This window comes from Camellia sinensis, chromosome 8 (genome assembly GCF_055761805.1).
Source record: "Camellia sinensis isolate YWXY chromosome 8, ASM5576180v1, whole genome shotgun sequence".
Classification (NCBI taxonomy): domain Eukaryota; kingdom Viridiplantae; phylum Streptophyta; class Magnoliopsida; order Ericales; family Theaceae; genus Camellia; species Camellia sinensis.
Genome location: NC_138968.1, coordinates 61,035,659 through 61,057,082, shown reverse-complemented (window position 1 = coordinate 61,057,082; position 21,424 = coordinate 61,035,659). Strand labels below are relative to the sequence as shown.

At 35.4% G+C, this 21,424-nt stretch overlaps 3 protein-coding genes across 3 annotated transcripts; all 3 read left to right on the top strand.

Moving 5' to 3' along the window:
• The first annotated feature begins 2,522 nt into the window (after positions 1 to 2,522).
• LOC145797788 (uncharacterized) lies at positions 2,523 to 17,303 on the top strand. The gene is made up of 4 exons (XM_082885207.1): positions 2,523 to 2,708; positions 7,514 to 7,592; positions 9,710 to 9,788; positions 16,175 to 17,303. The coding sequence occupies exon 4, from the start codon at positions 16,260 to 16,262 to the stop codon at positions 17,301 to 17,303; it is 1,044 nt and encodes a 347-aa protein (XP_082741333.1). The 5' UTR covers positions 2,523 to 2,708; positions 7,514 to 7,592; positions 9,710 to 9,788; positions 16,175 to 16,259.
• Positions 10,752 to 12,136, top strand: LOC145797789 (protein FAR1-RELATED SEQUENCE 5-like). The gene is made up of 2 exons (XM_082885208.1): positions 10,752 to 12,024; positions 12,132 to 12,136. Exons 1-2 carry the CDS (start codon positions 10,752 to 10,754, stop codon positions 12,134 to 12,136), a joined length of 1,278 nt encoding a protein of 425 aa, XP_082741334.1.
• LOC145796550 (protein FAR1-RELATED SEQUENCE 2-like) lies at positions 12,087 to 13,167 on the top strand. Its single transcript, XM_082881776.1, has 2 exons — positions 12,087 to 12,913; positions 13,001 to 13,167. Exons 1-2 carry the CDS (start codon positions 12,180 to 12,182, stop codon positions 13,155 to 13,157), a joined length of 891 nt encoding a protein of 296 aa, XP_082737902.1. The 5' UTR covers positions 12,087 to 12,179; the 3' UTR covers positions 13,158 to 13,167.
• Positions 17,304 to 21,424: the final 4,121 nt, after the last annotated feature.

Here is a 21,424-nt window from a genome sequence, read left to right as displayed (position 1 = left end):
AAATTTGCTGAGCGTCTTGAAGATTGGGATGGTAAAAATTAACCGAATATCACTTGGTGTTGCAATACTTCCATCACCTCAATTCATCTTCAATTTGGTCGTTTTCAAACGGATGACAATCCTGCTCTAGTCAAACCAATCTGGGATTTTTTGAAGAATCGATATCAAACCACCAGTATATCTAATCCATATCAACTTCTTAGAAGCCTTCATCATCTTTGCCAAATCACCAGGACAATCCATCATTGATTTCTTTTCCTCAATGTGTGCCTCATTGTATTAACTATTATTTTCCGAACCAGCATGGATTGATACGGTTAATGGTGAGTTATTTGCCAGCTATTAAGATCAACGGCAGCTGATTCAATTTCTCATAGCTCTGACTAGTGAGTTTGAACCTGTTCTAGTCTCCTTTCTTCACCACAATGCACTCCAACCTTGGAGCAAGCTATCTCAGAACTCTTATATGAGGCAACACGTCTCTGTACATTCAAAATGCATCATCTTAACACAATCCTTGCCACACCTCAGTTTCGAACTCTATCGCGTCCTTTTTCAAGATTCTTACTTCTGCCGTCATTATTGTTAAAAGGGTAATATTTCTAATCATACTCTACTTCACTGTCCTATCAGAGTTTGTTACTATTGTAACAAGACTGGACCAAGTCACTATCAACGGGATTGTTTTCAGAATCCCAACTCTGGGTCTCAATGCAAACTTGTGTCTCATTCTGCTACTGCCGCTTCTGAGGCTTCTTCCACTAGCATTGATCTATCCACTCCATCTCTTTCACTCAAAGATGTTGAAGCTATGTTCGAACTAGTTTTTTCGGGTACTACTCCTCCTAGTTGTTTATCTGTTATTGGACATGTAGACAGGATGAACTATTGGGATAGGCTATAAATGCTTGTTTTTTTAAAAAAAAGTCTTTTCTACGATCGCATGGGTTTATTCCTGCCCTAACCTACTTTGTATTGTCTCCTACCTTCCACTCTCTTTCAGTTCTCTTTGTTTCCAACTTAAACAGGTATCTATCTTCAACATATTTGACATTGAGGAGGGAAATACCACAATACCATCTAAGCTTCCCTCCGGCACACCTTCAATCGCCACTCATGGCCCTCTTACGATGAACACACCGTTCAACATCGCCTCTAGAAGGCCTTTATCATTTGCCGCACACAGCAGACTTTCTCAATTGCCCTTACCAAGCTCTTTCTTTTGTTGCACATAGCAGACTCTTCGCAATTGCCCCTAGCAGGCTCTTTTGTTTTCCGTACACAGAAGACTCTTCTCAATCATTTTCCGCACACAATAAACTCTTCTCAAATCGCTCCTAGTAGGTGTTAGATAATGTCGCAATGGGACCACATAATTAAATGTGGTGTTATCATTTATAAAAAGCCTACAATTTAAGTGATTCAATTTAGTTAATAGGCTTAAGGGTATATGTGTTATGGACCTAATGCGTAGATACTAGTTGTATAATTTCTATTTCTATGAGGGGCAGAAATAGAAATTAAAACATATTGGTTAAAGTTGGTTTTCATTCCTTTTGAACTTCCACAACCTTTCAGTTTTGAAAACCAATAAATAGAAATTAAAACCAATAATGGTTAAAGCTGGTTTTCATTCCTTTTGAACTTCCACAACCTTTCAGTTTTGAAAACCAATTACAACCTTTAAAAGGTTATGGTCCCTATTCCTTCCCAAGTGGAAAAGAACACTGCCATTTTTCTTTCTAAATCCTCTCAAGGAGAAACATAAGGCACCAAAGGGGAAATGATTAGAAGGCAATAACATAATCAATAACAAAGAGTTCATTGATAATCACGCTTCTATTTAACCGTTCATCAATGGATTCAGGTATGTCATTTTGTCTTGATTTCTTGATAATACACATGGTAAATGATCCAAAGTGTAAGGTTTATGTTCTGAAATTTATGTTAACAGTAGGCTCATTCGTTTGCCGTACAGAGTAGACACTTCTCAATCGCCTCTAGAGGCTCTTTCATTTGCCACACACAACAGACTCTTCTCAATCGTTTGTCGCACACAGTAGACTCTTCTCAATTGCCCCTAGTAGGCTCTTTCGTTTGTCGTACACAACAAACTCTCAGCTATTTTTATTTTTGTTTTGTTCTTCCAAACATAAGTTAGTTTATGTACTTAAGTTTGAGGGGGACTGCTAATATATATCTAGAATATATTATTTTTCATATTTGTTAGGTTTTTATGTAATACCCCAAATTCTACCCTAAGAGATGAAGTTTAGGCAACGTCACTAATGAGTTCTTTGGTTAATAACTGAGTAAGATTCTAGGAAAGATTAGAGGGAGCTGTTAAGATGTGCACCTCAATAAGATGTGCACATCATATACACATATATTTTAAGCCATTAGATTTTCACAAATAAATCTCAGCCAATGAAGAATTTGATTTGGAATATTGGCAACCCCTTCAACCGGTTACTTTTTTTTTCAAATTGTTTCAGTTTTTTCCCTAAACCCCTCTGTTTTGGAGACAGCACGCAGACCCTCCGTCTTCGCCCTCGAAGACCATCACTCGAAGGCCATCCCTGCGAAGACGACCCACCATCGACTTCGCCTGAAGGGAGACAGCACGCAGACCCTCCCTCTTCGCCCTCGAAGACCATCACTCGAAGGCCATCCCTGCGAAGACGACCCACCATCGACTTCGCCTGAAGGTATGTCTCTCTCTCTCTCTCTCTCTCTCTGTAACTTTTTTCTCTCCCCCTTTCTCCATGTCCATTGTATGAAACCCTAGACCGCCGCAATCCCTTTCTTTGAAACTGTGAGTCCACGTTTGTGAACTCACTGGGTTTGTTTATAAAAATAGGAAAATATTAGGTTTAGGTTTTTTATGTTTGTTTGCTTTGATAGTTGTTTTGATTCCCTTCTTCGAAATCCCCTTTTGTTAACCCCCATTTCCTGTATCGATTATTGCTGACACAACCTTATCAGTATTTTGGAGAGGTTAGCTAAAAGGTTAAATATATTGTTATTTGATTTTCTATAACTTTTTATTTATTTATTATGTATTATGAATCGTTTGTCATAATACATTATTTTTGAAAAATTTGATTTTATGTCAATCAGGCTTGACTTTGAACTTTGCATTTAGGGCCTAGGAGGTATTTGTGCTTAAGTGTGCCTCACACTTTTACTAACATTGATTTGAACTCGTAGTAGATTCACTAGTAGCCTTGCTCCTCAAATTAATTATGTCTTGTTACTCATGCAACAAATCATAAAAAGTTGGTGAACTCTCTCAATTTCCCTTGCATCATTGTCTCCAATCAAAATAGAACTCCAATACACTAATTTTTTTACCTTGAATCAAGTACAACAACATTTCTTGTAATATCATGTATATTGCCCGATATTTTTTTGACCACCATTTTTTATGCCATTGATTTAACTGGCTCAATAGAACAAGAGAGCCATTGAGACAATTCCATCCTAATCTCATATATATTTGGAAAACAAACATTGGTTATGGGTTTTTTATGTTTGTTTGCTTTGATAGTTGTTTTGATTCCCTTCTTCGAAATCCCCTTTTGTTAACCCCCATTTCCTGTATCGATTCTTGCTTCCCATTCTTCAAAGTGCCCCTTTCACGTTTGTATATATAGTAGAAGGATTGCGAAGCTCATATCGTGAGAAGGATTAGCTATGGTTTTTGCTGCAAAGAGAGAACCTGAAGAACATAGACAACATGACCACAATATGAAGAGAGATTGAACACAAAATACTTAAAACCTTTGAGCCAAGAAAGGTGAAGTGTTGTAAGAGTTATCCAATTTTGGGTATTTATAAGATTTATGAGAATGTTGTATTGGTTCAAGGAATCTTCATAGTCAGATTACTTGGTATGACAACTATGAATGATTATGTGAAAATCATTTATGCACTTGGATTTACTTTTTGATATCCTTAAAAGCTAGGAATGTTCGTGGAAAAGTCTACTTTTAGAGAGATTTTGTATATTTCATGACAAGAATAACATGCGCGACAATGAAATTTTTGAAAATTTAAGCCTTAAATAGAAGCCCACAACACAAATTAGGCTAAGGACATAGTAGCAGTCCTTGAATTCAAAAAACTATGGATGTATTCAAAGTTGTTGTCTTCTCATTTATTTATTTATTTACTTTCCTTTTGTATGTAACTTAGCCTCTTTTTCTTTTTCTTTTTTAATTGTTTTCTAGTGGTAATCTGCTTTGCAAGTTGTCAAAAAGGTAGACCTACTTGGATTTTTCAGAGGAATGACACATTGACTTCTTGAGAATTTAGTTTAACCATAAAATGAACATACATGAACCTTTTATCTCAAGTTGGTGATAAGTATCTTATTCAAAAGTAGTACTATAACTGTTTCTAGAAACATAATTTAACACTTCAAATACTTTCTACCCACAATTGTGCCCTCCATTTGCCATCGCATGTTTGTGTTTGCTTTTTGATTATTTGTATCGATTGTCAATGTAAAGAGTGTTTTTTTAGTTGTTTGCACATATTATATGCATAGTAGAGCCAAAGGCGACATTAATTTTCATGATGATGATCACATCATAATGAAAATTTTATGTTAGCTATGAAATTTGGATTTATCAAGGAAAGGGAAATATTGAAACAAATAAATATTTTTGACTTTATTTTCTTCTTTTCCTTTTCTTTTCCTTTGTTGGCCTCCACATATAATCAATGATCCGAACATAATCTTAAAGTTTTCGTATTTGTATTTGCATATCCTGCATTAAACTGTTTTAGGAAGTAAACTTGTTTTTGCCTGAGAAGATGGTTATACTTGTATATTTTTTTTACATCTTCTTGAATATACAAGTTATGAAATTCTTAAGTTCTATTTACAATAAAGTACCCAAAACAGTGTGTCAAATCTGTTACAGAAAAAAAAAAACACCAGATTAAGAAGGGCCTGCCATTATTTTATTTTATAGTAGGTAGAAGGGCCTACTGCTAATATACATATAATTTACAAATATGTGTTTTGTGTCTAGATGCATCACCATATTTGTTGCAAATTAGTTTTCTTTCTTCATGTGTTAGTTCAGCATTGGTTCACTGTTAAGTTATTAAGATTAGGACTCTAAACCAACCGAGTTGACCTAATAGTTGACTTGAGAACCTAACGAATTTTAAATTGTATTTAATTTAATAAGTTGGTCACAACCCATTGTGATATTGTGATATAACCCAACGTGGTGTTCATCACGATTCATTATAGTGACTTTCTTTTTAATAAAAATGGTATTTGGAGGATTTTGACCATTGTGATATTTATTTTTTCATGCACATTCACAATTATTGACCAGTACCACATGTTGTTAATTCTTTGAAGGATCTCATCATGCTTCATCCTTAGACAACATAACTCCTCCTGCAAGAGTTTTGCTGAGGTTCTTGATTTGGCATTTGAAAAACAAGACAAAAGAGAATTAGGAGATGAAGAAAATAATAATGCTGCACTATGAGAAGGAAACTCATAAGTTTGCCATAATTCACAAGGAAATTCACTGTGCTCCCTTAAAATTTTAATTCATATAAAATTTTGTCTCATTTTTCATCTCTTTTACACTAAATATAAAATTTAGCATTGATAATCGATATGTCTATACAGTATCTATCAGCTCCGATTGCTTTCGCCTTAATAAAAAGGATGTCAAAATATGAATTGAATCGGTTTAGGTTTTTGATGTTTGTTTGCTTTGGTAGTTGTTTTGATTTCATATATATATACATATATACACTTCAAATTTGGCTTAAGTGTGTGAAATCTGATTTGTGGGTGATTGAATTTTGTACTCATGTAACTGATATGAGACTGTAATTTTTTATTTGTTTATTGAAATCTGTTATGTTTGTAACAATTACTCTTGTGCTGGCTTGTTTTTCCTATTAGAAAGAAAATTACAGTGGTTTGGGATGTATTACCTTTAGCAATTGTTTGGGAATTGTGGAAAGTGAGAAACGAATGGATTTTTTGATGTTATTGTGACTTAGTTGAATATCCATTTAGTTATTTTTGTTTTTTTTTTCATCAAAAGCGTTAAAAAATTATCTGAAATTATTTCATTAAATCTCATGAAGGGAGAGTTATTTCTTTTAGCAAATTGAGAACCAATACAGTAAATCAAAATTTCATGGGAAAAAAAAAAAGAAGAAGCATTGGAGATGGGCCTGATCAAATTTGATGAAAAGGGGAATTTTGGATAAGAGGAAGGTGTTTAAAAAGATTTTACTGAAAGGATTTGAGTAGTTCATATAAAATCAAGTTTTTTTTACTCAAATTTGAAATCAAATTAGTTGAAAGAATTGGTGAAAGGTTGGAGATGCTCTAAAATGGTTTATGAGTTACCTTGGAGGCGATGAAATGCCAAAATTTGATAGGACTAAGGCCTACATTAGAAAATCTACAAGGTATTAACAATATAATAAAAGTTATGAAATGATGAGATTTTTAACAGTGTATGAGGACACCAATGTCTTACAACTATTTTTGGGATTCTATGTTTGAGGAGCAAATTATTTGTGCAAAGTTCATAGAAATTTAATTTAGCTACCAAGTTGTTATGATTTGAACTTGTAATTGACCGTGCAAAAGTAAAAATAGGGATATCTATAACTAGTGGTGTGATTTGTAGAACGTGTGTATCTTAATGTGTTGAAATAAAGTAGCAAGACGGATAGTTAAAAAGTAAGTTTGTGATGATCGGTATAGGTTGCTTGCATTAGGCTAGGTAGACAAGCATGCATTGTAGGCATAAGATCAGTCTAAGTGTGATGCTTGTCTTTTATACGAGCCTTGCTTCTTGGGCTCGAGCCTTTGTTTTTTTAAGCTGCAAGGTTTTCTTGTAAGCTGCATTCCTTGATCTTCGAAGTGAGTCTTAATCCATAAGCCTCAACAGCCTTTTAAATTGATTGTGACATTGTTTGAAAATAGAAAAATATGTATTAACAGTGAACATGGAGGTAATGCATCTTTTGATGATATGGCTAGCAAGGTAGGCAATAGAAAGCGCGCTTGCCTAGTAACATCATAATCATATGAGCATTTTTTTTATGGGATCATCCACTTCTTTGTTCCACCATTTAGTGTTGTAAAAAAATGGCATGAATTAAAAATTGTCTAATTTCGTCTATTTTCGTTTCTATTCACAATTCCTATTCAAATTCAATATTCAAGCATAACCTATCAGTACTTATTGTTTAATTGACTCGCATTACATGGTGTACTAAACTATTAAATTTTGTCATTTTTCCCTTGTTTTTCCTTTTTGCCCATAAATGCAAGATTCAAATACAATCTAAAGGTATTTTTGTTTAATTGACTCACATGGCATAGGGTACTAAAATCTGTTAAATATTTTTCGTATATAGATTCTTTCTTTTCTCGCCATAATCATTAATTTCCTTAACTATTGTCTTCTTTACTAACTCAATTTCGATGTTTTGTTTTTGTTTGTCATAGGTCCTCAATTACTCCATCTTAACGTCAAAATAAACCTATACCTCCGACATCCCTTCCTTCGTAGCGGTTGCATTAGCAGGTATGCTTTTTAATTTATTTGCTGTTAATTAATAGGCAGGGCACTGGCGGGTGTGCTATTTTGTTTATTTGCTTTTAATGAATAGCAGGGCACTGGCGGGTGTGCTATTGTATTTATTTGTTTCATTTTAATTGATATTAGGGTACTTGCTTCTGTGTTTTTGAATTTTTTTTGCTTTGAATTGGTAGCAGGGCACTGGCTGGTGTGCTTATTTATTTGTTTTTTTAAATGAATAGCAGGGCACTGCCAAGTGTGCTATTTTATTTATTTGTTTCATTTTAATTGATAGTAGGGTACTTGCTTCTGTGTTTTTGAATTTATAGCATGGCACTGGCTAGTGTGCTTATTTACTTGTTTGTTTTTAATGAATAGCAGGGCACTGGCGGGTGTGCTATTTTATTTATTTGTTTCATTGTAATTAATAGTAGGGTAATTGCTTTTGTGTTTTTAAATTTATTTGTTTTGAATTAACAAACAACACAATTGACCCCTAGCGACAAATAGCATGAAACTTGTAGAACATAATGGCCTCGTTTGGAAAGTGGCTATTTTAGTAGGCCATTTGGCTTTTTGGCTATTTTAGTAGGTTATTTCAGTTTTGGTGTTTGGGAAGATGAGATGAATTTTTAGTTGGGTTCTTGTATTGGAACGTGTGTTGAAATGATGTTTAAATTTAAAATGACAAATTTGTCCCTAACTTTTTATTTTTTAAATTGATATAGAGGGGCAAAATGGTAATTTTCCCATTGATGTATCAATTCTGGCTGTGACAGTGTAGGCACAGCCTACACTGTCCAGCGCAGTGCCTTTTTTTTTTTTTTTTTTTTTTTGTTTCTCCAAAAAAACTGTGAACATTGCCACTTTTTGGCTTATTTATCAAATGAGGCTATAATAGCCTCGTTGGCAGCTTCCCAAACAGCGCCAACGTTCTGTTTTGAGGAGAAAGGATAAGAGGATTTGTACATACACCAGAAAAGTCAGGAGTGACATGGTTCAGGATGTCCTCAATGACTTGGAGATTGGGCTTGGCATAGACATCACGCCCATCAGGCGAATGGGTTCCCTGAATTTGCTTCATCATGGCACTGTCATCAGATAATGACATCCGACGGACATTCTTGGCCAGTTGCTGCATTATGGGCTTCTTTTCCATTTTTTTGGGAATTAAGAAGGCAGGATGGGGATAAAATGGGTTTTTGTGTGGTTTTGCAGTGGCTCAGGGTAAGCTATACATAAGGACGAAAAGTTGGAATAAATTCTATAATTGAATCATGTTAACATTGTCTTTACAGAATTTAAGAAGAGGTTTCCCAAAAGATTAATGTTTAATGTTCCCTTAAGCCCTTTTTGAGGTAATTTGATTAACATTAACATGTTAGTTGATAAAGCTACCAGAAGGGTAGGTTTGTGCTTTTTGTTGTGACAACAATACCATGCTCAGTCACTGCTCATGGATATGTTTGGTTTGTTTTCAAATTTTTTGGGGAAAGAAAAAGTAGAAAACTAGTTTGGCAAACTTTTTCTGAAAACAAAATGTTTAGAAATATCATATATTCATTTTTGAAAACCGCTATCACAAGTTTTTGAACTTTGTCATGACGGAACAAACGAAAACAAAGTAACACAGCGGAATCACACAAGAATACAAACATACGAGTGGTTTGTCTAAAAGCCTACATCCACGAGCAAAAAACGACAAAGGGTTTAACTATCAAAAGAAGAGAAATTATAATGACCGACTGTTTCTATCAAAAGTCATTTTTGTAGCAAAACTTCTGTTTAATCTCATAACCCTAATCCTCAAAATAACTCATAATATATATTATGATTGAATGAAACAAGAATCAGGTCAGAACTAGTAAGCCCATTAATTGAGTCGTAAGCATCGCCAATAGGTCATAAGCACAAATTGGATAAAATAACCTACAATTAGACTTTTAATTGAGTCGTAGACTTTTATCTCTGTTATTGCTTATGCAGTTTGTTAAGGTGAAAAGATGTGCAAAATAATATTTTTCGTAGATAGATTCTTTCTTTTCTCGCCATAATCATTACTTTCCTTAAGTATTGTCTTCTTTACTAACTCTATTTCGATGTTCTGTTTTTGTTTGTCATAGGTCCTCAATTTCTCCATCTTAACGTACAAGTAAACTTATACCTCCTCCATCCCTTCCTCCGTAGCGGTTGCATTAGCAGGTCTGCTTTTTAATTTATTTGCTTTTAATTAATAGCAGGGCACTGGCGGGTGTGCTATTTTATTTATTTGCTTTTAATGAATAGCAGGGCACTGGCGGGTGTGCTATTTTATTTATTTGTTTCATTTTAATTGATATTAGGGTACTTGATTCTGTGTTTTTGAAATTTTTTGCTTTCAATTGGTAGCAGGGCACTGGCTGGTGTGCTTATTTATTTGTTTGTTTTAATGAATAGCAGGGCACTGGCAGGTGTGCTATTATATTTATTTGTTTCATTCTAATTGATTGTAGGGTACTTGATTCTGTGTTTTTGAATTTATAGCAGGGCACTGGCTGGTGTGCTTATTTACTTCTTTGATTTTAATGAATAGCAGGGCACTGGCGGGTGTGCTACTTTAGTTATTTGTTTCATTTTAATTAATAGTAGGGTAATTGCTTTTGTGTTTTTTAATTTATTTGTTTTGAATTGATAGCAGTGCATTGGCTGGTGTGCTTATTTATTTATTTGATTTTAACGAATAGCAGGGCACGGGCGGGTGTGCTATTTTATTTATTTGTTGGATTTTAATTTATAACAGAACACTGGCAGGTGTGTTTGTAATTAATTAATTTTATTTTAATTTATAGTAGGGTACTTACAGGTGCTTTTTTATTATTGGCATATAATTGATAGCATAGCACGGACTGGTGTGCTTATTTGTTCATTTTCTATAAAGAAGTAATAATTGGTAGCACAATATTGGCGGGTGTGGTTTTTTTGGTTTTTTGTTTGGTTTTAGTTGTTAGTAGGGTGCTTGCAGACATGTTTGAATTTTTTATTAAATTGATTGCAAGGCACTGGCAGGTGTGCTATTATATTTATTTGTCCTGGAGATGTAAATTATAGCAGCGCAATGGCATGTGTGTTTTTTAGTTGATTTGTTTCATTTTAATTGCTAATAGGGTACTTAGAAGTGTATATACAATGGATGAACCTGAAAGTAGTAGGCCTGAAGAGGTCAATACTGAAATTGATGATCAATTTGCTCTAGATGGCAAGGATGATGTTGTTGATGTGAAAGAAGGGTTAGCTTCCCAAACCTATGATAGTTTACGAATGCTTACTAAGGAAGATGTGTTGCAAATGAAATTCAATTCAGAGGATGATGCTTATACTTTCTACAATGCATACGCTAAGGTCATCGGTTTTAGCGTACGAAGAAGTAGAAAAAGAATTACTGGAGACAACAAATTTGTAGAGAGTAGGAAATGGGTTTGTTCAAGGGAAGGTGTAAGAGAAAAGAAATACTTGCAACGTGTGGAACGGGTAAGAACTCCTAGGGCAGAAACTAGACTTTTTTGTAATGCCACATTTCGTGTGCGTTATGACAAGACAGCTAGGAAATATGTTGTGACCCACTTTGTAGGGGAACACAACCATCCGTTGGCAGCACCACACTGCGTCCCTTTTCTTTGGTCGCATAGGTTTGTAACAAGTGCAGACCAAGCTCAAGCAAAGGCCATGCGCAATGTGGGTATGAAAACGAGTCAGATCATGGATTTTATGGTCCATCAGTCAGGGGGTTATGAGAAGGTGGGCTTCATTCATAGAGATTTGCACAATCAATTCCAAGCTGAGCGCAAAGTACAACTCGCAGAAGGGGATGCAGAGGGTGCGTTAGGATACTTGTCAGCTAAATTAGATGCAGATCCATTATTTTTTTTCAAATACAACGTCGATAAGGACAACCGGTTGGACAAGATTTTCTGGGCAGATTGTAGGTCTCGAATGGATTATGCTGCATTTGGTGATGTATTGGTATTTGATACAACTTATCGTACAAATGCATATAAGAAGCCATTTGTAATTCTAGCTGGCGTGAGTAACCATTTCATGACAACTATATTCGGATGTGCTTTGTTGCCTGATGAGACAATGGAGACATACACGTGGGTGCTGGAAATGTTAATGGAGGCCATGGATGGTAAAAGACCCATCTCCGTTGTAACAGATGGTGATAGGGCAATGCGTCAGGCAATCAAAAGAGTTATTCCAAACTGCAGACATCGTTTATGTTCTTGGCATCTGGAGAAAAATGCCTCAACAAATGTCCACATACCAGAATTTACAACTGATTTTGCACAGTTGATGTTGAAGAAATGTAAAATTGATGAGTTTGACAATGCCTGGGCTGCTATGGTGAAACAGTACAAGTTGGAGAACAATAACTGGGTGTCGGATATTCATCTGAAGCGTGGTAATTGGGCTGAGGCATATCTCCGTGGTCACATGTTTGCTGGAATGAGAAGCACTCAACGTGTCGAGGGTATAAATGCATATTTCAATATATTCCTAAACCAAAAGGTTAGGCTGTATGAATTTGTAGCGCAGTATGATAGGGCTCTTGCTAGAATGCGTGTTAATGAGGCAGAAACAGAATCTAAAACAGAGAATAGTTTCCCGGTTTTGACTACGCCATTGAGGAGTTTGGAGAAACATGCAGCTGAACTCTTTACTCGGAAGATTTTCTCATTGTTTCAACATGAAATCAGGAAAGAGGGTAAATTGTTTGTGATGGAAAGAGTTCAGCTTGAGGATCATCGCACCTACCGTTTTGGTGAGTACAAGTCACCAACATGCACGTGGACGGTTGAGTATTTTCCAGCTAATATCACAATGAAATGTTGTTGCTTGAAGTTTGAGTCGTTTGGCATCCCTTGCTGCCACATGATTGCTGTTATGAAATCTGAACAATTAATGTGTATTCCACCGAGTTGTGTCTTGCAGAGATGGACAAGACGTGGTAGGTCAAAGTGTCAACAACCAAGTCTTACCCAAATTTGTAGCACCCTAACACAGACAGCTCGGTTTGGTATACTCAGCTCCTGTTTTAGTGAAATGTCATATTATGCCTCACACGCGGACAAAGATTTTGAAGAGGCAAGGGAAATAGCTTTCCAGCTGACATCGCAGATGAAAAAACGTTGGGCAATGAGAAAAGAATGTAACGCCGAGGCTGGGGACAAAAATATTGCACCCAAACTATATGGCGTTGGTGATCCGAATGTAGTGAAGACCAAAGGGAACCCCGGAGGGACATCTTCTATGGGTAAACCTCCAAAACCAAGGCGGTGTGGGTATTGTAGGTATGGTACTTTCATTGTATGACCTTTTAATATCCTGTTACATGCATATGATTATTAAAATCGTTTATGCATTATTTGCTACTGTAGGAGCATCGGACACACGAAGCGGACGTGTAAAAAATTGGCTTCAAGTAGCCACAGAGAGGGTAGCAACTCAGACAGTGAACCATTCATGAACACAGAGTTGGATCCCCACACGGATGATATCGATGAATTGCCAATTTATCCAAATGATCCAGTGTAGTTGACTTTCATGATGAGGCTTACAGTGATCGAAACATTGTTTTCACAAGGAGACATTAGTGGCTAGTAGTTATGTTTTGTTAATGTCTTAGTTGTTTTAATCTTAGGCATTCTTAATAAATTTCGTAGTTTGGAGAATAATTTTGAAAATAAAGGTGAAAACATTCAAAATTTGTTTGATTGCTGATAAAATAGGGAGTTGCTCATGCCATTACTTTACAAACAATCACTGTTAATAATACCGAACTGTCTCTATTTCTCTTTTGTAGATTTTTTTAATTGTCTGTTTGCTTGGTAAGAAATGGTGGACATTGCTGTTAGGTGACACATAACTATGCTTATAGTGGAATGGTATGGTATCGATGTATAGGTATAATAAGAGATGATGGAGATGTGCATTGTCAAAATATAAACAACTTCATCACCCAACAAAAAATTTAGTAACATGAACCCAACTTGTCATTCAAACAATAGCGTACCATTAAACCAACTTTGCAAATGTACTTCCTTAAAACTAAAAGCATCTAAGAAAATTTTGGACTTGAGACTGTTGATGCAGTCAAATTAGGACTTGAGCTTATTTGGCTATTTGCTCACACAAGAGATCCGAATCATGGAATAATCTTCATTTTAAAATTTTATTTATATTTTATTTAATTTCATTATTTAAATTTAATATATATATTATTTAATTTCATTGTTTGATTATTATTATTTTTAAAAACAAATTTATTTAAAATTTTAATTAAAAAAATAATGTATATTTGTATTGATATTTTATTTATTTAATTTCTTAAAAATAAATTTATTTAATTGTGTAAAAAATAAAATAAAATAAATTTTTATTTAATCTAATTAAAAATAATTAAAATATTAAAGATATATTTAATATTGCTATTACTTAGTAAATAATTAAAAAAAAATAAAATAGTTTTTTATTTATTTATTCTATCCATTCCATCTAACCAAACGTTAAATTTACTAAAAATAATTATTTTCAAATATGTAATCTCATAAAAAAATAAATGCAAGATATATATTCAACGCAACCAAATAATCTGGAGATTCACTCAAGTCCTATGATTCTAATACCTGTATCCCTTGCTGCCATTGGTGGCACTACCTCAGTCTGCCATCCTCCCACCGGTGTCGCCCTACTCCGACGCCGTCATCGTCCCACTGACGATCATTCGAGTAGAAGGTGCAGCAAATCCCGATCAGAGCTATATGAGGGTCTCTCTCTCTCTCTCCCCCCTCTCTATTTATGAAAAGCTCATACTTTCTACTTGTCTTGGCAATGCCAAGAGATGATGAGAGACTTCCTAGTTTATGCTTGAAAATTTCAACTTTTCTAGAATAGACTTGATCAATCTGTCTATATCTCAAATGTAAACTGAGAATATATTATATTTAAACTTTCTGAGAACAATAACTCTTGCCTATTCACTTTCTGAGAAAATATCTCTTGCCTATTCCATAAGTCTGATATAGACCTATAAAATGGTTACCCACATCAACCAATTGTACGCAACACATGGCGTGAGACTTGTCTGGTTACCAGTACTTCTAGTGCTCATTCTATGTGCAGCTACTTATGTGGCACTTCTAAATTTCTCTGTGACATTATATCACAAAATTCTCGGATTTTCATGTAGTCGTCTTTTCATGTTTTTGGTGTTTCATGCTATATGCGTCATTATTGTCAAAAGTTACAGCCCATCATCTACTGATGTACTTGATCCATTCTTGCCTGTCCTCCACTTTCGTTATGGAGTAGAGGAAGAGCACACCGAATACACAGACAGTACCTATGAGGAGCAGAGCAGCCAACACGGCAGCAAGTACAACGACAATTACAATGATGACGATGACAAAAATATATAAGCCATTTATCATGGTTCGGATGGTTACGATGAAGAAAACGATGACAATGGTAGCGATGGTGTTGTTGGTTAGGATGATGATAAAGACGAATTTAACAATGATTTGGAGAGTAGAATTGAGGGATTCATCGACAAGGTCATAAAAGGATGGAAGGAAGAATTGTTAAGAGAGAATCTTCACAACGGTTATGGGATTAACAGATTTGGAATGAAATACTGTACATTAATGTTCTATAGTATAGCAAGTTTCACTTTTGTGTTTTGTAACTGGTTTTCTATACCTATTTCATTTCTTCTTTTCAAATCTAAACTTCACCTTTTTTGGTTGGGAATTTAGGGTCTACAATTGTTATCTTTTTCATTTTCCTAGATGTGTTCACTTTTAGGGACGATTAAACGTGCACCATTGCTTTGCACCACACAAAAGAACTGTTGTAATTTTTTGTTTTCTAATAAATATATAATAGTTTCTTGTGTTACTTGACCCATCTTAAAGAGTAAATTTTCTGTAAATAAAACGCTCGCCAAACCAGAAACAATCTTTTCAGTTGTTGATAATGTTCCAGCTAAAGTTTCTATTTTTCCCCAAATATGGACGAAAAATGTCCTAACAGTACAGTTAAAGTGACTATATAAGGCATGTGAACACTCCTAAAGTGACTCAGTTCCTTCTGCTGCTTCTGAGGTATGTGAACACAAAATGGCATTATATTTGTTTTTTATATAGGTGTCTTCTTAGAAGTTTCTATATAAGGGTGCAATTGAGGTTAGTAGTTGAACACACAAACTTAGAAGCTCTTAATTGTATTGGAACACTATTGGATTAAATTTAAATTTGATTGTACTATTGTATGGTATCAATCCACTCCTAGCCGTTAGTGCAATTTGAATGAGATGAACTCTCTTTCAATTTCTGACTGTGCTTTTATTACGCATTAATAAAAAGAACTTAATTTCAGAAATAGGAGCCAGCTGGTATTGTTGTTCTGCCAATTTTTTTTTCCCCTGAAGCATGTACTCTTTCTTGTTAGTTCTTATAGCAAGTTCCCATGTTAGATTTTTTGTTTTACTTTCTTATATCTTGTAGTTAGTTTTTGCACAATAACTATTGCTTATCTACTATTTTTTGTGTTAGGCTTCTACTCGGGAATCTGTGGAAGTTGTCCGTGATTATTGGGTAATATTCCTTGATTCAGAGCAGCAACTAATCAAACTTGAAGATGCCACGGAAAAAGACAACAAAAAAACCGAGTAAAGGAAAAGCGGAAGCTCCTCACGTTGACCTTGGTATTTTTGCTAAACGGGCTATTACGGTAGAGCGGGCTGTCAAGTTGAAGGAGTTAACTCATACTGATATTCCAGCAATTGTGGGCCACCTGCATATCCAAAACCTAATCGAACGGGAAGGGAAGGCTAATGTCAACCTGGTACGGGAATTCTTTGGTAGCATACAAAAGCCAACTGATACAGAGAACTTGATTCTGAAAACAAAACTGAGGGGGAAAGATGTGGTGTTTTCTGCGGATTGCATATCAAAATTCTTAGACATTCAGCGACCAACACATGATGACAAAACACAATATCCATACCTTCCTGGTGTTGACCTTCCTAATGAAGCCCAAATTGTTGATGATTTGTACATTGAAGGAGTCATACCACAAGACAAGTATCATGTAAAGTTCCTGAAGCCTGACGTTGCCGTTCTTCATCTTATCTTGTGGTACAATCTTGACCCAAGGGGGGTGAAATCCACTTTTGACCATGAACGAGCACTCATGTTGTATGCTGTCCATAATTTCAGCCCTCTAGATGTTCCGAAGATAATTTGGCAAGTTGTGGATTCTGTCGCAAAAGCTAACAATCCACATGCAGCATTACCATTCGGCCTCCTTGTGACTGATATGCTACTTGAGCTTTGTGTACCGACTCGACCAGATGATGAATGGAAGGGGCAGATGAGCCACATAGGTCGTGGAACGTATGGGAAAACACAAGGGCAAAGTCGAAAGCACCGTGAAAGACAAGATCCTACTTCATTGGAGAGCATATCAACTCGTTTGTACGAGGCTGTGTCCATGTTGAACCGGATGGAGTTGCAGCACAAGAAAGACATGAGGAAGGTCAAGTTAGAGCTAAAAAAAATGCGGAAAGCCTTTTGTGGTAAAGATTTTGAGAATTCAACTAGTTCTAATGATAGTGAGCAGGAATCTAATGGGTCCAACCATGATGACAGCCAACAAATGGACACAGACAATGATGGTTGAACAAAGTTTGCAAGGCCAATGATTTAGCTGACACTGTTACTTTTTTTTGCAAACAGTGTTACTTTTTGTCCCATACTTTTGCGAACAGTGTTACTTTTTGTCCCATACTTTTGCGAACAGTGTTACTTTTTGTCCCATACTTTTGCGAACAGTGTTACTTTTTGTCCCATGTATTTTGAAAAAAAAATTGAAACAATGTTAGGATTCATGGATGGCTTATGTGATGGACAACATTTGGATGGTTTATGTCAACAATATTATTTAGTATGATGCTTCGACATTTTTGATAGACATGTCCAATTATATATATTTTTTTTGGTTCAAATCCAACGATGTATGTATAGCTTGCTGAAATTTATGGATACCAATTGACTACACAGTTGATACATCGATTCCAAAACTTAGTATGATATTTATGCACGGAATGTGATTAACAACTATAATTCCTTAGATTTCTTAGACGTTCTTTCTTTCTAAGTCGTTGAAGGGTACATTAGGTGTTGCTTACTAGCAAGGAAATGCAGGTCCTCTGTTGCTTTTTTGTAGCAAATACTGTCATTGTTCTTGGTGTTTTTGATGGATTGTAAATGTAACAACCAAGATTAATGTGGTACAGTTAAATATCACAAATAGTTTCATCACCCCAATCTTGAGCAACAATATAAATTCCATACAAATTGAAACCCAAAAAATAATATGTTTTTTCAATCGTCCACAAAATACTACCAAACTGGGTTACTTTAGTCATCCATGTTTCTTCAACCATCTAATATGTTCATAATTGTGAATAAGCATAGTGGCAAAAGTACGGTAAGGCGAATCAATCTTTTTCAAACAGCCATGTTTACAATCAAACTTTTTTTTTCCTTGTAACCTTCCGGAGCCTAGAGTACCTGTTACAAACGAAATTGCATTCAGTAAGTAATCAGCTGAGTTTATGAAGGGCATAAGTTGTTCATGGTTTGGGGACGCACCTCTCTTTGTATTGTTCAAGCCTATTCATAACCTCAATGTAAATACGGTTGGACGAATCGTTCACTAGGTCAACTAGTAGCCTAAACCTTTCCAGTTTATCAAACTAAGGAAACAAAACAAAAAATTTTCCATCAACAATACCATCATATGACATTGTAATTGCAATAGTGTAATTATGTGGTTAACATTGAACAGTCACCTTGTGTACGCCGGTCGGCATAACAACACCTTGCATGTACTTCATGACAAACATACCACAGTCGTACCTTCATGACAACATACATATGAATGTCAAACTTGTGTGTAATGTTAATAAGAAAGCCAAAAATGAATAGCGAATGAAAAAATTTTAGAATACCTATCGGTTTTATGTTGGAGACAAGCGTCTTTCAACCTCTCTAATTCGAACTCCTTCACATTTGCAACATAAAGGTCTCCAAAATATTGTTGCAATAACAAATGCATTGTTTGAACCTATGCATGAATGTTGTAAGATAGATGCAGCTGATTGTTTTTTTTCTTTAAAAAAATAAAATAAAATAATCGACTTACCAATTTCCTTGCCATTAATTCACGACGTTTGTCATTTGTGAGGCTGGGACTCGAGTCAAATATATAAGCCATGCGATGTGCCATATCTATGTTGACACAAAACCAATGTTCTTCATGGTCGTTCACCGGAATATATATCTGAGTGACAATAATAAAAAAAGGGTCATGCAACGTTGCCCAACCAGTTTAGAAAATTTATAAAAAAAAATAGTGACGACGTTGATACCCTAAAAAACTTAATAAATAATAAAAATATTAGTAAAATGGAGGGGATATTTAAAATAATCCTGTAAAATGGAAGAATGCTTGACACATTACTTCTTAACAGGCATGAAGCTTCCCAGTGTATCGAGACTCCCCAAAATATTCGTCACATAGCTTTGCATGGTCCGCCCCATTGATAATATGTTGCTACAATTGATAATGCACAAGTATACATCAATAAGTATACATGAATAACCAAACATAAACATGACACACTAGACTACTCACCGATACATATGTGGGAAAGTACCACGTCCTATGACACTTATCGGGGAAGAGCCTCCTTTGTGCGTTTGTCAATTGTGCTACAACTAAATTAATAATCTGAAATACATGCATCAAATAATAATTTGAAACCTATATCCTTAAAAATGACTTCACATAGCAATATTGATGCATGAAATGAACACTTACGGAACCACAAATCCATGTTTTTGGTTGTAATGAGCACAAATCGAATCGGGTGGCAAATTCAACCGGCGTGTAAAACAACTCCATGACCACAATATCCTCACTGCATCATGTACAATTGAAGAGTTTCACTTATTGGTGATAGAGAGGAACATACAAACGCAATAAAATTACCTGCTTTCCAAATCCTTATCGAAACAATAAGCCTTAACAATTTGCTCCTCAGCAGATAAAGGACATGGCCTCACAATTTGTGTAGTCGATGACTTGTGAATTTAACCGAACACATAAACAATAAATTGTCATACTTCTTGCAGTGCATTAAAATAAGGGGATTGGAGATCAAGAACAATAATGAAATTAGTAATAACCTCAATGGCAGTAGCAGATGCTTCAAAATTGAGGCCAAGTAGTTTTCCAAGTAAGTTCAAACTCTAAAACAAATTACAACGAACAATAAATAATGAAAAATCCTAAAATATATTTATAGGAATAGCAACATTGTATAACACATATATTATGTACATGACTTACTTGATCAAACTTATCCTCCTTTGTATCGAGAGATGAATCTGATTCATCTAAATGAAGCTTTGTCTTGGTTGGTACTTTCTGAGTGGCTTTCCTTTTCTTACCAGCAATGGCTGTAAAAGGTGAATGTATGTCCACCCGCGCATCCGAATGTTGAGTGCAAGGACCGCCATATGGACCAATGGATGAACTAGATTCATCAATAAGTTGGAGTTTTGGGATTTTCTTTCTTCGATTGTTGTTCAATCTTACCTTGATTTTGTTCTTCGCTTGTTTGGTTTGCTCATGAAGATGGGCATCCAATTGCAAGTTGGATGGTGTGAGCGGGATTCTATTTTCCTCCATGTTCTCTAATGCTACCACAACATTAGGTTTTGGCGGGAGTGTATTGTTCTCATGTTCAACTGTAGGTACAACCGTAGATTCAACCACAACATTAGGTTTTGGCACGAGTATAGGGCTGACATGTTCCACTATAGGTACAACTGTAGATTCTACCACAACTCCAGGTGCAACTATGCCAGGTTCACATTTACAATGGCCGTGCCCCGCTTCCTGTTGTTTTGACATTTGCAGTGGCTCACATTTTTCCATGACCTTTGGAATGGAAGAATTAGTTATTCCACTTTTAACAATAACAACTAGTTCTTCCAAAACACTTTTCATGTCACAAACATTCGTCTCAATTTTTGAAATCCGAATATCATTCATATTTTTCATTTCCTCACTTTGTACAAATGGTTGCATTGGCTCGTCAACAACAAAATTAACATCAACCTATTTATAGACACATCGTAAACAATTTAGTTTTCCATTTCAACATGAAAAATAACAAACAAAAACCAAACATAAAAGAAGGGCTACGCTAAGGATGACCTCCTCATTCTGGTAACCTCCTGATTTTTGGAATAGTTTCAGTGTCGCCTTTATTTCTGCATCACCCCAATAAGCCAAGGAGGGGATCGAACGAGCACGACCAGCATCACAACCACTAGGAGCAACACGATCAAAGTAAAATAACTGCATCAAAAAAATGTATTAATTTAACATGTACTATGTAATGAAAAAGGCATTGAAGTCAAGTATTTCTAACAAAACAATTTGTAATTGGTTAGAAGCATACCATTATAAGAAATAAGCATCCATTTGGTTGTGAGTGACTTTTCGAATTGTACTTGCATAAACCACGAACAAAGAATTGAAGAGTGAACTTTGACCAATTATAATCCTTCATGCCATCCACATTCTGAATGAGGTGAATGAATGATTGTTTAACAACATCCTTTGTGGTTGGGCATAAGAAGGCACCTAACATGTATAGGGCAAATATCCTCATAAATTCCTCTCCAGCTCCCTCTGTTTTGGTCAAATACTCTCTCAAAGCATTC

What these genes read in the sequence shown, in the direction of transcription:
- LOC145797789 (XM_082885208.1), top strand. Translation starts at nt 10,752, where the DNA reads ATGGATGAACCTGAAAGTAGTAGGCCTGAAGAGGTCAATACTGAAATT.
- LOC145796550 (XM_082881776.1), top strand. Translation starts at nt 12,180, where the DNA reads ATGCGTGTTAATGAGGCAGAAACAGAATCTAAAACAGAGAATAGTTTC. An exon ending in AGGCGGTGTGGGTATTGTAG is followed by an intron (nt 12,914 to 13,000) that starts GTATGGTACTTT and finishes TTGCTACTGTAG; the next exon opens with GAGCATCGGACACACGAAGC.
- LOC145797788 (XM_082885207.1), top strand. Translation starts at nt 16,260, where the DNA reads ATGCCACGGAAAAAGACAACAAAAAAACCGAGTAAAGGAAAAGCGGAA.